Here is a 14,319-nt window from a genome sequence, read left to right on the forward strand (position 1 = left end):
AGGTCTCTTGTTATTTATGTGCGTTGAAACCACAGTTCCTTATTGAAGGATGATTTGCAAAGCTGGGGCTGGCGGTGGGTTGCAGGGGCGCATGAAGCCCGCACCTTGCACGGAAAGGAAATTTTGGATTGGGGGCGTGTCCCGCTTCGCCCTGCCCGGCGCTCCTGCCCGGGGAGCAAGCTCGGGGTGCGGAAGCTCCCGCTCCTCTGCAGGAGCCCCGGAAAGGCGGGACGCGGGGGCGCCCGTGTGGCCGGGCTCCCCCAGTTGGCGGGGACCCCTGGGCACGGGCTCGTTGGCCCAGGGACTGATGCGCCACTGGCGTCCAGATACTAGCCCCCGGCCCCAAGACAACCCTCCTCCTGGCGTCAGCAGGCCCTGCAGGGGTTAAGCTTGACCTGGCGGGGGTGGGGTGAGCGCTCCCGCGTCCCTGACTCGCTCTGCCTCTTTCGCGATGGGAAGCGGCGTGTCCGCCCCGTGCGGCGCGGGGGGCATTTGGCCGCCGCTCGCCTCCGTTGCATGGCGCAGCAGCCGTCGCTGCGGGTCCCTGGCTCTACAGCCCGCATGTCTCAGGTGAAGCCGCCCGCCCCGCCGGGGAACCTTAACGAGCTGCCCGACCAGTCCCCGCTGGTGGGAGCCGCCGTGGCGGAGCTGCGGCGCCTGGCCGCGGCTGACCGCAGCCAGCGCTGGCCGCTCGCTCTCACCGACTCCTTCCTGCTCAGGTTCCTGCGAGCCCGGGACTTCGACCTGCCCCTGGCTTGGAAGGTAAGGAGGGGCTGGGCGCGGGGCCCGAGGCCAGCTGGTCTCCCTGGGGCTGCAGCCGGCCCTTTCCCTCGGACCCCGCAGGGCTGCAGGGGCTCAGCGCTGCGGCCTCGACCGCCGCCCTCGGACGATCCTGCAGGGAGCCGGAAGGTGCATGCCCCGGTTGCTGTGTGAGATCGCTCCCCGGTGTGGGGAGAGGAGTACCAGACGCCCGGGCAATGCCTGCTAGTCTGCAGCGTGAGCCCTTCTGGTCAGAACTGTTGGTCTGTCTGTCAAGTGCCTAATAGCTTGTGTAGGCACCCTAGAAGTAATGACAATACAGACACTAATCCCTCGCGGGGAAAGGGAGAGACATGAAACCACACGCCTGCATTTTATGGGAGAAATTGGGGCCGCTGCGTTCCAGGATAAATAAAGACAACACCCAAACTAAGGTTTAGGCCCTGCTCCTGCCAAGAGCTCTGTGTGGGCTGGATAGACTCACGTGGCCCCAGGGAACCCTGGTGAAGTCAATGGGACTACTCCTAGTGCAGGATCAGGGTCGCGTCTTGGTGGTGTAATAACTGAGTAAAGTAGGAGTAAAGGAAATGGCTGTAGCATTTAGTAGGGATTGGACTGGAGCAGCTGTTTTGGTAGCTATAGCACTTTCTAAGTTCATAAAGCAGGAACTGGATGCACATATCCAGCTTGATGCCAGAGAAGTGCACAGTATGACTATTAGCTTTCTGTAATCTTACTTATGCAGCATTGAGTACAGATTTAAATACCCTAATATCAGAAAGTGAAACACTTAAAGGGATGCCATAAACATCAAAAATCACATTCTTGTCTTATAGATAACACCTGGAGTTACTATAACACAAAGAGATTAGGAAAAACATATTTTCCTCTCTTTCTGACTTTGTTCATTTAGTGCATTTGAATTCATTCAGTATATAGTGAATTTCACCATTTTCCTGGTTGTTTTGTGGTAATTACTTAAAAGGTTTTTTTAAAACTGGTAACAAGTTCAAGTCATCAGTGGCCCTTTAAAGTTTCTCAGGGAAATATTAACTTACCAGCATTGAATATGTGTTTGTATTTTAATTGAAATTGATGTGGATGAGTTAATGTTGCCCAGCAAACCGTATATTTATATTTCCCAGCTGTAATATTGCCTTAGGCTATGATTTTTCACTTATTAATATATCAGAGAATCAGTATGGCCAACTCTGCGTGTTCAAAAATCATGAGACAAGCCTGCTAAAATCTTTAATATTTTGCATTCTATTTGTCTTATGGGTTTTGAGCCTTTGAAGCAGTGTTGGGCAGCCCACGGGCTGCACGTGGTCCATCAGGGCAAGCCGCTGGCCAGCCAACAGACCATTTGTATACATTTGCATGGCTACCTGCAGCTCCCAGTGGCTGCGGTTTGCTGCTCCTGGCCAATGGGAGCTGTGGGAACTGGTGGCCAGGCCTGCACCTGCCCCGGCCTCGCGCTGCTCCTGGAAGTGGCCAGCATGTCCAGCAGTGGCTCCTGTGGGAGCAGGTGGTTCTGCACGCTGCCCTCACCTATAGGCACCACCCCCACAGCTCCAGTTGGCTGCGCTTTCCCATTCCTGACCAATGGGAACTGCGGGGGAGGTGCCTGCAGGTGATGGCAGCGTGTGGCGCTCCCCTGCCCTTCCCCCCACAGGAGCCTCTGCCGGACATGCCAGCTGCTTCCGGGAGTGGTGCGGGGCCAGAGCTGGCAGGGAGCCTGCCTGAGCCCCACTGGACTGCTAGTGGCTGATCTCCCAGTTTGGCTCCAGGTGGGTTGGCAACCCTATTGTGATTGAGTGGTTGATCATAGAGCCTCTGACACTGGATCTCAGTCTCAGAGACTGAGACTGGAGATCGCCTGTCTAATACAAAAATGATAGTCAACACAAAATGGGAGTCATAATTCAGTTCAGACATATCCCACCTTGTCACACTGGGCATGTCTGAAAATTTGGGCCTAACACATTATGGAAATATTACTAAAGGAAGGATGATCAGTTAGACATTGGCAAAATAGTGTATTTTTAGAATAACTGTTTATAATAACTCACTGGAAACTTGGAACAAACATTTTATACCAATTATTCTTCCATACTCAGTGCTCACTGGCTATTGTAGGGTTGCTCAGGAGTGTTAGGCTGCTGCTGTTTTTTAATTAGAGAAAACCCAGCCTTGAAGCATTTAATTTTTGGTGGAAAAACCCATATCAAGGATTAGAGATGTTAAAAATCCAGAGGTGCATCCCATTAAGCCTGACACCAACTATTTCATATGTGGTCCTGCAGAGTTATTACAAAACTTTCTTTTCTTTTTTTCTCAACTCCTTTTTCTATTTACATTGGGTCAGAGGTGCACATGATTCTTCTCCGCTCCTTGTGGACCATAGGATGGGCTCATCACATGTCTTGTAGTTCCAGTTCTTTTTCTCTTCAGATTTCTCTTGATGGAGTCTTTCCATCATATCCTCAGTCTTCCACATCCTGTGTTGCTATCCTCTTCCTCCTGTGCTTTCCTTGCTGGTCACTCTTTTCCCATTCTTATCACATGTCCATTCCACCTCAAGTGTGTGCTGTCCGGCCTATCTATCACTGAGAGCCCCAAGTTTATTTTCCCCCTAATTTCTTCCATACACCGTGTGATACAGGGTGCTGGGGTACCCCTCACTGGAAATGCCAAGGTCAGGGCAGGCTGCATAAGGGAGAGCAGACACTCCCAAAACTAGTGGTTAACACTAAAGTTAAACTCTTCAACCAGTCACAAACTGTGCTCCTGATTCCCCACACTGGTTATCAAGAAGCAAAAAAAGAAATCACACAGCCGCCTTTATTGCATTCCAGTACTCTGGCTCCCATTCAGCACATAGGTGCAGTAAGGTGAGGTTATTTTAAAACTCTGCTCACATATACAAAATGTTCTTCTGACCCCAAAGGGCCAGCCATGTTACCGGGTCAATATGAGTTTCGATCTTACGCAAAATACGAGGCTGTCAGCCAATCCTTTAGCATCTAAAACTAAAGGTTTATTATGAATAGAGAGAACAAGAAGAAAGTTGTTAAATGGTCAAAGCAATCAGATACATACAAAGACTTCAAAGTCCATATATCAGGTTCTTACCAGTATTGGTGAGTTTGCTGGCTTGAAAGTCCCTCTGGAACACATCCACAGCTCAGATGATTCATTCAGTCATTTGTTCAGAGCTTCAGTATGTAGAAAACTTACTCCAGAGGTGAGAAGCAGGATTGAAGACAAAAGATGCAGCTGCCTTTTATAGTCTTGCCATGCAGCTTGTATTTCCTTTGTTCCAAACACAAGCTGCCCAGCACATGGCATGGAAGCTTTAGAGTTCTCTGTCCACAGGCATACTACATGCTTTGCTGCTGACTCATAAGGTATCCCTCCTGGTTCCTTTCAAGGGGTTCGTAGGTGCCGCGTGAACCGCTGGCTGGGGGAGGCTAGCCCCCAGCCCCGTCCCTTCCACAAGAGGCCCTGCCCCTTCCGCGTACCCCAGAGCCCCCCACCACAGCCCCCGCCCCAGGCTGGCTAGTGCCTGCAGTTGCCCCCAGTCCCAGAGCTCTGGGAGGGAGAGCGTGCAGCAGTGCCGCTGCAGCCTCCCCAGTGCTGGGAGGGAGAGTGGTGTGGCCCCAGCCCCCTGGAGCCCAGCGCGGCACCGCTGAAGCGGGACCCTGGGTGTGGAGTGTGGGTGGGGCCATGCCTGGCTGTTAGGGGAGGCACTGCCTCCCCCAGCCTCCCTTACCCGCCACCCATGAATGGGTTCATTGTACAGTTGATGTCCCTTAATGGGCCATCAAACAGGCGAGGCAGTGCTGATACCCCCAGACAGATTGGCATCACCCAGAAACACGGCACAAGTTTGGAAATACAGATATACCCTACATATCTATAATTCATAATACAAAGGTGATACGAACATGTAAACAAGATTATCATACTTGGCGAATTGTAACATTTTCTCAGATGGCATATCTGGTCAGATTCCTGGAAATTTTATAATATCGGTTTCAACAGTATCATAAATTGTCCCACATATCCATACAGTGTGTCACACACTCTTTCTACGCTCTGCTTGCCTGCCATTCTTCACAGTATATTATTTTTTGCTACCTGTATCTTCCTTTCTTCCATCTCAGTAAGACACACCATTTCCAAACCATAGAGCAGGCAGGAACAAACACAGCATACACTTTTACATTTTTACTTTTACTATTACAAAACACTGAAACAAATTCAATTAAGCAACCCGTCTGACCCCAAAACCTTAATCTTGAAATGCTGGTGGGACTGTATGCCCTGACCATTTAAACACAGACTCCAAAAGTAGAAGAGAAAGTAACTGAATAGCTTTCGGTAAAGGATTACAAGGGTAAACATTCATGAGTAGGAAAGCGTTAACTCAGTCTAAATGGAATATTGGCAGAGATTTGTCTTCCTTGGGGTGAAGCGAGAAGTCCTTTGACACAGAAAAGATTAAGCACAGACAGTCATGGCACTGAATATGTGAAATGGCTTGAATACACAAACAAGGAATTTTCTTCTCCTGTGCAACTTCAGAAAGAAATGCTGGCAGGATGGTCACCTACTGGGGAATAACACTGGCAAGCAAGGGAGTTGTACTGTCATTGATTTTGCTGACACCTGTGCAGTAACTAATCTTCCTCCACCCTGAGGGAAATGCAGGCAGGGATCAGATGTTAATACTGCAATAATAACACCAATACTTAGCTCTTACAGTGGTTTTCATCAGTATGTCTCAGACTGCTTTACGGAAGAGGTCAGTAGCACTGTCCCCAATTTACAGATGGGGAAACTGAGGCACAGGTAGGCGCATTAACACTTACCTGGATATATTTTAGTGTTCAAAAGGTACACCTTGTCTGTGGGATCCACGGAGGGACTTGGGTGTTGCAACACTGAGCGTTACAGCACCAAATTTTTAGGTGCCTAGAAAAGTCACAGGATCAACACTGCGATCCACAAAGCCTGAATTAGGTGTCTAGGCTCCCTATACAGAGCCTGAGCAAAGATTAGGTGCCTTAGACTGCAATCCACAAAGCCCTCATGTTAAGCGTGGAGCTGCCTAAGCTAGCCAACGGGAGACACCAACCAGAGTGTGCTAAGTCCCGCCCCTCCCTCGTGATAGGTGCCTAAGTCTGGGCTGCAGGGAGGCATCTAGCTCTCCTTGTGGTCCACGAACCAGGAGAAGGCAGGCGTTCAGCCCCTGAAGTTGCATGTGGGACCCAAAAAACCCACCCAGGGTGGGGGGAGAAATTCCTTCAATCTTTAGCCTACTGGATAGGGAACTCCCGGTTCAAGACGGGGAGAGCAGATTTGAACTGGGATCTTCCACCTCTTAGGTGAGTGCCCTAACTAGTGGTCTAAAGAGTCATTCTAAGGCTCTCGCTGGCCCAATTAATAATAATATGCACTTGTTTAATTAAAATGGAACAACTAGGGACACCTATATCAGAATATTCTATGGTCTAGTGGTTAGAGCACTCACATGAGAGGTGGCAGATTGCTGTTCAAAACCCTTCTCTTCCTTAGGATGAGGGGGGACTTGCCTGGGGAGTCTCTCACATCCTGGGTGAATACCCTTTCCATAGCCGAAAGGTTATAAGGGGCAGGGTATCTTCCTTCTTCAAGTATTTGTGAGATCAGGACCTTAAAACATTGGCGGGCTTCTGGGCTCCCAGTGTTTTAGGATCCTGTTATTAAATCCTCTCCTTTTAAGTTTTTCTCACCACAGTGGTTACTGAGATCTATGAAGGGTGAGACAAAGTCTTAACAATGTTACAAACCGCAGCATCTGTTTTTATTTACTGGTGATGTGTGGATCCAAAACAATGGCATGCAGTCAGTTTTTTCCTAAATGCTTACTGGATCAATAACAAATCTATGAAAACTGTCATTCTCCACAGCTGGATTTTTGAGTGAAACAATATAATCGTTGCCATGTTGGACACTTTCCTAAGCTTGCTTGAGAAATAGCACATAGCAACCATGTTGTGTTCTGAGGTAATCCTGCACACAGTATGCAATAGGGCCCCAAATGAAACATTCCTAAACTTTTCAGCTTTCAGTTCATTATTTGTATTGCAGCACTACAATACAGAATATGATTACTACAGTTCAAAGTCAGCTGGCCATTTTAGGCATTTTTCCTTCACAGTCACCAAATTTCGTGGCATATAAAAGGAGCTAGGCATGCCGCAACTTAGTTCAAGATGTTATCTCAAGATGTTCTGCTTTCTATATGTTAACATACATTATGGAAAATAAGCTGCTTGTTTTGTTCTTTGCAAGAGTTAATTACAGCCGTATTGTTTCCCTTCGCTGACTTCCTCTTGCTATTCTCATTGATTTCAAAATTTTCCTCACTTTGAAGGCTCTGCATGAGCCAGCCCTTGCTATGGTTCTGCCCTTATCTTCCTGCCCTCCACCTTGTTCTTTCTGCCCTGCCCAAGCCTCTTGTCTAACTGCTTCCATTAGATCCGTTCACACTAGGTAAATGACCCACTGCTGACAGTTGTCTCCTCCATCTCTAACTGGAGTTGAAAGTGGCCAACTGCTAGTGCGTAGTAGCTGGGGCACAATTTTTCTGTTGCCTTACAGAAGCATCTGTATAACACTTTCCATAAAGATGCTGAAAACAGTTATGGTAGGACTACACGAATAGCTAAACTGATCTCCATATCCGTTCAGGAAGGCTGACAATGGGTCCTTTTCCTACTGTAGTCAGGGCTAAAGTTTCCTTAATCCACTCCTCTTTTTACACCTTCTTCCAGGTGGTCTAAAACTCTGTCGTTCTCCAGATATGTCAACTGACCACCTTTTCCTCATTCTACTCCCTCCTTAAGACATACTCTTTGTAGCCTGGCACCAATCCACCCGTGAAATAAGTGTTACCTTTACAAAAGCAATTTTGAGAGACCACCAACTTCAGATTCACCAGTAGATTACCGTGGGTCTGTATTGTCTACTTTAGAATGTATGCTCCTTGGGGCAGGGACAGAGACTTCCTCTATTTTGTCCAGGACTGAGCATACTGTTGGTTTCAAGTAATAACTATGTGACAAAGAAATTAGCCCAGTATGTGTGATCTGATCTGAAGAAATTAAAGAAATACCATTTCCTTTTTATTTTCTCTTCTGGATCTTTCATTATTATTTTTAGATTGTAAATTCTTCTGGGGAGGTACTGTTTCTTGTTATGGCCTGTGTTTGCATAGTTTCTACCACAATGGAGGCCTAGTTCTGATTAGTGCCTCTGGCAATATGCTTTCATAATTATTGATCAGGAAAAGTTGAATTCAGTCATTTTTCATTTATAAATGCATTGTTTTCTTTAAATTAGTTCTAGGTCAGACACTGAATTCGCACTCTCTGAGGTTAATCAATAACTTCTTTGACATTCAGAAATCCTGGACTATATCCCTGGCATGAAGACACTCATGATGAAATGGTTGGTTCCACAGACATTGGATTATGTTTCTGATCAAATTTATTCCACTTACCAACTTAATTTATATCCATCATCAGTTGTCAAACAGACATACAGTTGCTTATTCAATTAATAAACTAATATAATTATGTATTGAATTGTTTTTCCACATACAATAACTGTTCCACAATCCTGAATGATTGGAACATTGCCATTACATCTATCATGATCATCCCATCTGTTTTTCCTACAAACCAGATGGGAACCCGGTATTTTCAGGTTACTTAGCCCTCTTATACCCACACTGACACCTACAGCTCTTTATAGCCAATATATAAACACAGTACACCTTCCCTTGACTCCCTTAGCAGAACAGATATATTCCCTTCAAAACTATCAGCAAGTAATCCTTGTACATGAGACCCTGAGCCAATTTATACCATGTTAAATTAGAGATTTATTTTAAAGATAACAGAGAGCTGTTCTTCAGAGCTTGTTCAACAAGAATAGTCCGATTTTGCAGGCCTTATTCACATGAGTAATCTTTAAACATGCAAGCAGTCCTATGCAACTTCAGTGGAACTACTCAGTAGAATAAGGATTAATTTGCTTGAGCAAAGTTTGCAGGATTGAACCTTAAATGCCTGCTGGAGATAACCCAGAAAGTCCTTTAATGCTAAGCTCACACTTCAATTTTAGAACAGGAAATAAATATTTCAGACATTTAGGCTCAGTTTTGCACCCCTTTCACACAGTGAGTAGTTCATACTCCACAAGTAGTCTCATTAAAATCAATGGGACTACTTACAGAGTAAGATGATAGTGTGAGTAAAGGTAGTAGAACTGAGTGCTTGGTAACTTTTAGCTATTTGTTGTTACCTTTTGGTAGAAATAGATGAAAATAGCATCTGACACCATCTAATTGCAGGCTGTATCTCGAGATGGTATAATTAATCTCTTTTTTCACTATCTTAAGTGATTTATAGGCAAATGTTCACGCCAGGTGTCATTTGGCCTCCCTTATGTGCCATTAACATTGCAGGTACAAACACTGCTGATTTTAAATCACGGCTGCTGTGGCTAAAAGTATGAACTGGCGGAAAAAGTTCTGCGCTGGTAGGGAGATTGACTAGGTGATGGAGAGAATTGTTTTTGCACACATCTTGATTTCTACCAGCAGTAGGGTTGCCAGGCATCTGGTTTTCCACTGGAGCGCCCGATCGAAAAGGGACCCTGGCGGCTCCGGTTGGCACTGCTAACCAAGCCATTAAAAATCCGGTCAGTGGGTGCAGGGGGGCCTGGGGCTAAGGCAGGCTCCCTGCCTGCCTTAGCTCCATGCGGATTCCAGAAGTGGCTGCCAGGTCCCTGTAGCCCCTAAACGCATGGGAACCGTGACCAATGGGAGCTGCGCAGGTAGCGCCTTCAGGCGCGAGGGCAGCACGTGGCTCCTCCCTGGCCGCCCATGTGTCTAGGGGCTGCAGGGACCTGGAGGCAACTTCCTGGGAGCCGCGAGACACTGAACTCTCTCCCGTATCCCAACCCCCTGCTCCAGCCCAGAGTCCCCTCCCACACCCAAACTCCCTCCCGGAGCCTGCACCTCCCCCAACTGCCTGCCTCAACCCCCTCCTGCACCCCAAACCCCTCATCCCTGGCCCCACCCCAGAGCCCTAAGCCGGAGGCTGCACCCCTTCTCCTGCACTCCAACCCACTGTTTCAGCCCGGAGCCCCTTCCTTCATCCCCCCAGCTGGAGTCCTCACCCATGCCCCAGCCCAGAGCCCTCTCCCACACCCTGAACCCCTATTTCTGGCCCCACCTAGAGCCCGTACCCCCTGCCCAGAGACCTCACCCCCCTCCCGCATCCCAACCTCCTACCCCAGCCCAGTGAAAGTGAGTGAGGGTTGGGGAGAGCAAGTGATGGAGGAAGGGGGAATGGAGCGAGTGGGGACAGGGCCTCAGGGAAGGGGTGGGGCAGGTGTGTTCGGTTTTGTGTGATTAAAAATTCGGCAACCCTAATCAGCAGTACCCTGCTTTTCCAAGTTTGAGTCTCTCATGGAGCAGAACTCACTAGCTATGTACAGTGGTTTTCTTTTAATAGAATAATTAATTATTGAAAATGTGTGCACAACTCCTAATAGAGGAAAAGGGCAGAAACCAATATTACAGATTTTTGGGAAGTGTGGTGTTTTTTTTTTTTTTGGCAAGGTAAATATTTTTCTGCTGATTCAGCTTGTATGTATGAAGGACAACAGAAAAAATACATAGTGTTGCCAGTTCATGCTGTCTGGTTATGCAATTCTGAACACTTCATGCTAATCAGTGTTGTTTGTAAGGAGGTAAACATGAAGTAAAATAATATCAAGTTCTGGACTGCTGTTTACCAGCACAGTGAACTTCTAATCACATTATTCTGTCACAGGGGTAGGCAACCTATGGCGTGCATGCGAGCTGATTTTCAGTGGCACTCACGCTGCCCGGGTCCTGGCCACCAGTCCGGGGGGCCTCTGCATTTTAATTTAATTTTAAATGAAGCTTCTTAAACATTTTAAAAACCTTATTTACTTTAAATACAACAATAGTTTAGTTATATATTATAGAAAAAAGACCTTCTAAAAATGTTAAAATGTATTACTGGCATGCAAAACCTTAAATTAGAGTGAATACATGAAGACTCGGCACACCACTTCTGAAAGGTTGCCGACCCCTGCTCTATCAATTACCAATAGCTTATATTCTTGCATACCAAGAACTTTAAAAAAACACCCCTCAGAAAACTCTCTACATATTATTAGCCTAGACTAAGAACTAATTTATATACTTAATTAAAACGCTTAACGGGCAAAACTGGGTTGTTTGTGTATTGTTTGGTTAAGGAATGATTATTTACCATCTTCTATACAGTGTTCAAGATAGATGGGGCTCTAGCCTGGTTGAGGTCTTAAGCCACTACTAAATAAATCATTATAGGGTATATGAAGAGTGGAGATGTACATGACTGGTAATCAGTATATCTCTCCATCTCTTCCTATCTGTTGTACAAGTAGAGCTGATACACATTGGGTCTTTTCAACCAGTTTCCTTCTTGACAATTTATTTAAGACACCCTTCAAATAGCCTACAACTTTATGCAAGGAGAGCGGGGAAAAATATGCTGCAAAAATACACTTTTTTTTAAAAAAGACAAGAGGAACTTGAAAGTAGAGGAATGGGTAAGAGGTCAGTAGTCACAGTAAATATCCATCCTTAGCTTGCCACAGGATAACAGCAGAAGAGGATTAGATTTCAGTTTGACTCTTAGTCTGCAATTCAAGACCCTGGAAAAACTGGTTAGACCAGGAAGAGCCTTGCATAGAAGTGAGAAGTTGGAAAGCTGATACTTTGTTCTACTTTATTAGTTATTAGAACTAGTAACTATTTATTTCTAGCTATGTTACTTGGGCTCTTGAAAAAAGGGGTAACTAGAGAGATCTAGTCGCTTCAGGCATAATGTTACTTTGCTATGGAGAAAATGTTTGATGTTTTTGAAAATGTGTTGATGATTAGAGTTGTCTTGCTGGTCTGAGAGCACTAATAACAAAATAAAAAAAAGTAGTAATAGTTCTGTAAGGCCCTATCCTTGCTACTGTTAGGATTTAAAGCTGGCTATCCTCGTTTTTCTTCAGTTATTTGTGAAATTAGGCCCCGACTTCCATTGAAACTCTTAGGCTTCTAAACTGAGATTTTCAAAGGAGCCTAACTTCCAAGCTTTTATTTTTTTGAAAATCTTAACCAAAGGTTTAAGTTACTTGGTTAAGATCACCAATCAAATTAATGACACAGTCAGTGGAGAACTCTCAACTCCTGGAGTAACCAGAAGCACTTCCATTCCTGTTTACCTCTTCACAGTATCAGAAATAAAGTGAGGGAAGTGGTGGTACTCGGTGAAATCAATGGCTCCTTTGCACAGCAGAGCTTTTCTCTTAGTGGCAGGTAAAGTCCAGATTTTCAAGCAGGTGAATTTTATTATAGTGAATTATTTTATTCTAAGAGGATAATATCTGATCAGATTTGGAAATCAGAACTACTGCACCATCAACTTAATTCTCTAAAGGAAATCATGAAACTATGGATAATTCAATTTTCTCCAGCAGGATCTAACCTCAAAAGTCAGCACTTTTTAGCTAAGTAACTCTTCTTCAGAACTTCTTCATATCACTTCTGCGCATAGCTCTTTTGTATCATTCAACAGTTCCAGAGTATAATGCTGCCCAAATCTGTTTTGCCTCCATCTGAACAACAGTATTTATGTTCCTGACAACAGACATGATCTCTATTGTTTTGGCAATGACCGACCTCCATTATTTCCACTCTCAAAAAGCATGTCTCTTATGGGCAATCAGAAAGAGAGAGACATCCATTGCATCATTATTTGATGCTCTTTGTTGCCATGTAGGCATTGAGGTTCCAGCATTTCTCAGAGTTATGTCAAGGGCAACTAAAAGTTAGACATGGCTTTGAGCATATTGAACTTGTGTAGGACATGCCCTAAAAGGAATGGTAATGTATTTAGGGTGTCACCCATTTTTAGATCCTATATTTTCTTTTGTAGCTGCATAGGGTACTTTTAACTGCATATGTGCTAGCAAGTGTGACAAATAAGAAGATATGTGCTTATTAGATAAAATGGAATTGGTTCTGTTGCTTGAACAACAAGTAATGAAATTGTACCTGACACAACACGAAAGGAATGAATAAGCAGACATGTTATAAACAAACATAATTGGAGGAACTGAGTTAGGTACCAAACCTGAACCAGACTTCTGTAAATCTTCGCATAGAGAAACAGTGGAAAATTGCTTTCAGATGAGTATTGTATTGCATATAGAATGGAAATGTACAGGAGCCAGGAATCGTCTTGCAGGTGTACAGGAAATGTTAACGTCATATTTGTGGTTAATATGTGATTAGATAAGGTAAGTATGGAAACAACTGTGAAATGTAATAGGCAAATAAAATATTTGCAAAGAAGTGGGATATAAAACAGAGTTGTAATCAGTTTGGAACAGAAATTGTCCCTGGAAGGGTGAGTTCTATTAACCTTTGCCTTTCTCTATTTATGTTGATCTATCTTCACTTAATAAAAAACGATTGGGCTGAATTATCTGACATCTCATTGATCAATAATCTAATCAATATCTTACAAGGAGAAACCTTTATGTCTTTGAAAATGTGCTGTGGATGTGCCAGTGGTTACATGCTATGGCACAATGATCTTATGATGGCACAATGATCAGTCCAGTGGAATTATTAATAAAAGTTTGTGGCCAATAAGATGGCTTAATACCCTTTTGTTTGGGAATTCCTCTTATGAGATGTGTAAGTCTCTACTTAGTTCAACATGCCCCTGTATGAGCCTGACACAGTATCAAGTTAAATAACACAAGGAGGATTCAGTTTAGAATCCCATTTCTATTTATTTTGTGTAGTAAAATATCCTATTGCCAGTATTTTCTATCTACCACGCGGCACTGAATGGTGATTACATGCTATTAACAAATGGATTGGGTTCTAAATTCACTGTAATAACTCAGGGCAGAGAGCAACCTAGGTATGATTGTGGATCACTCAGTGGAAGCTTATGTTCAAGTTACATTGGCAAAGGTTCCTCTCTTCCCCCTTCCAAAAAAAAAGCTTATTGCCTGATATTTCATCTAACTAATGAAATAGTTAGGCAACTATTTTAGGCTTTGTTGCTTCTTCCTCTGAAACATCTGATACTGGCCTGCGATTGTCGGAAATAATTCTGGTCTACTGGTGTGATCCAGTCTGGCAGTCTCCTTGCTCCTAAAATTCATTTGTTGAAAGTAAAAATAAAATAAGGAAGCATTGGAATGATGGAAGTTCTAACACAGTGGTTCTCAAACTTTTGTACTGGTGATCCTTTTCACATAGCAAGCCTCTGAGTGTGACTTCCCCCTTAATAAATTAAAACCACTTTCATATATTTAACACCATTATAAACACTGGAGGCAAAACAGGGTTTGGGGTGGTGGCTGACAGCTTGCGACCCCCCACATGTAATGACCTTGTGACCCCCTGTGGGG

General features: G+C 44.7%; 1 protein-coding gene across 2 annotated transcripts in view; it reads left to right on the top strand.

Annotated features, from left to right (window-relative positions):
- Positions 1–199: 199 nt before the first annotated feature.
- Positions 200–14,319, top strand: part of TTPA (alpha tocopherol transfer protein) — a 28,436-nt gene continuing 14,316 nt past the window's right edge. The window contains exon 1 of one of the 2 annotated variants that reach the window (XM_084619347.1): positions 200–762. In XM_084619347.1, coding sequence (XP_084475473.1) covers positions 517–762 — 246 coding nt within the window. In that variant the 5' untranslated portion in view covers positions 200–516. The remainder of the gene's footprint in view (positions 763–14,319) is intronic. The other variant, XM_084619346.1, reaches the window with a different exon arrangement.

Source organism: Lepidochelys olivacea (genome assembly GCF_965140295.1).
Source record: "Lepidochelys olivacea isolate rLepOli2 genome assembly, chromosome: 2".
In the NCBI taxonomy this organism is placed as follows: Eukaryota; Metazoa; Chordata; order Testudines; family Cheloniidae; genus Lepidochelys; species Lepidochelys olivacea.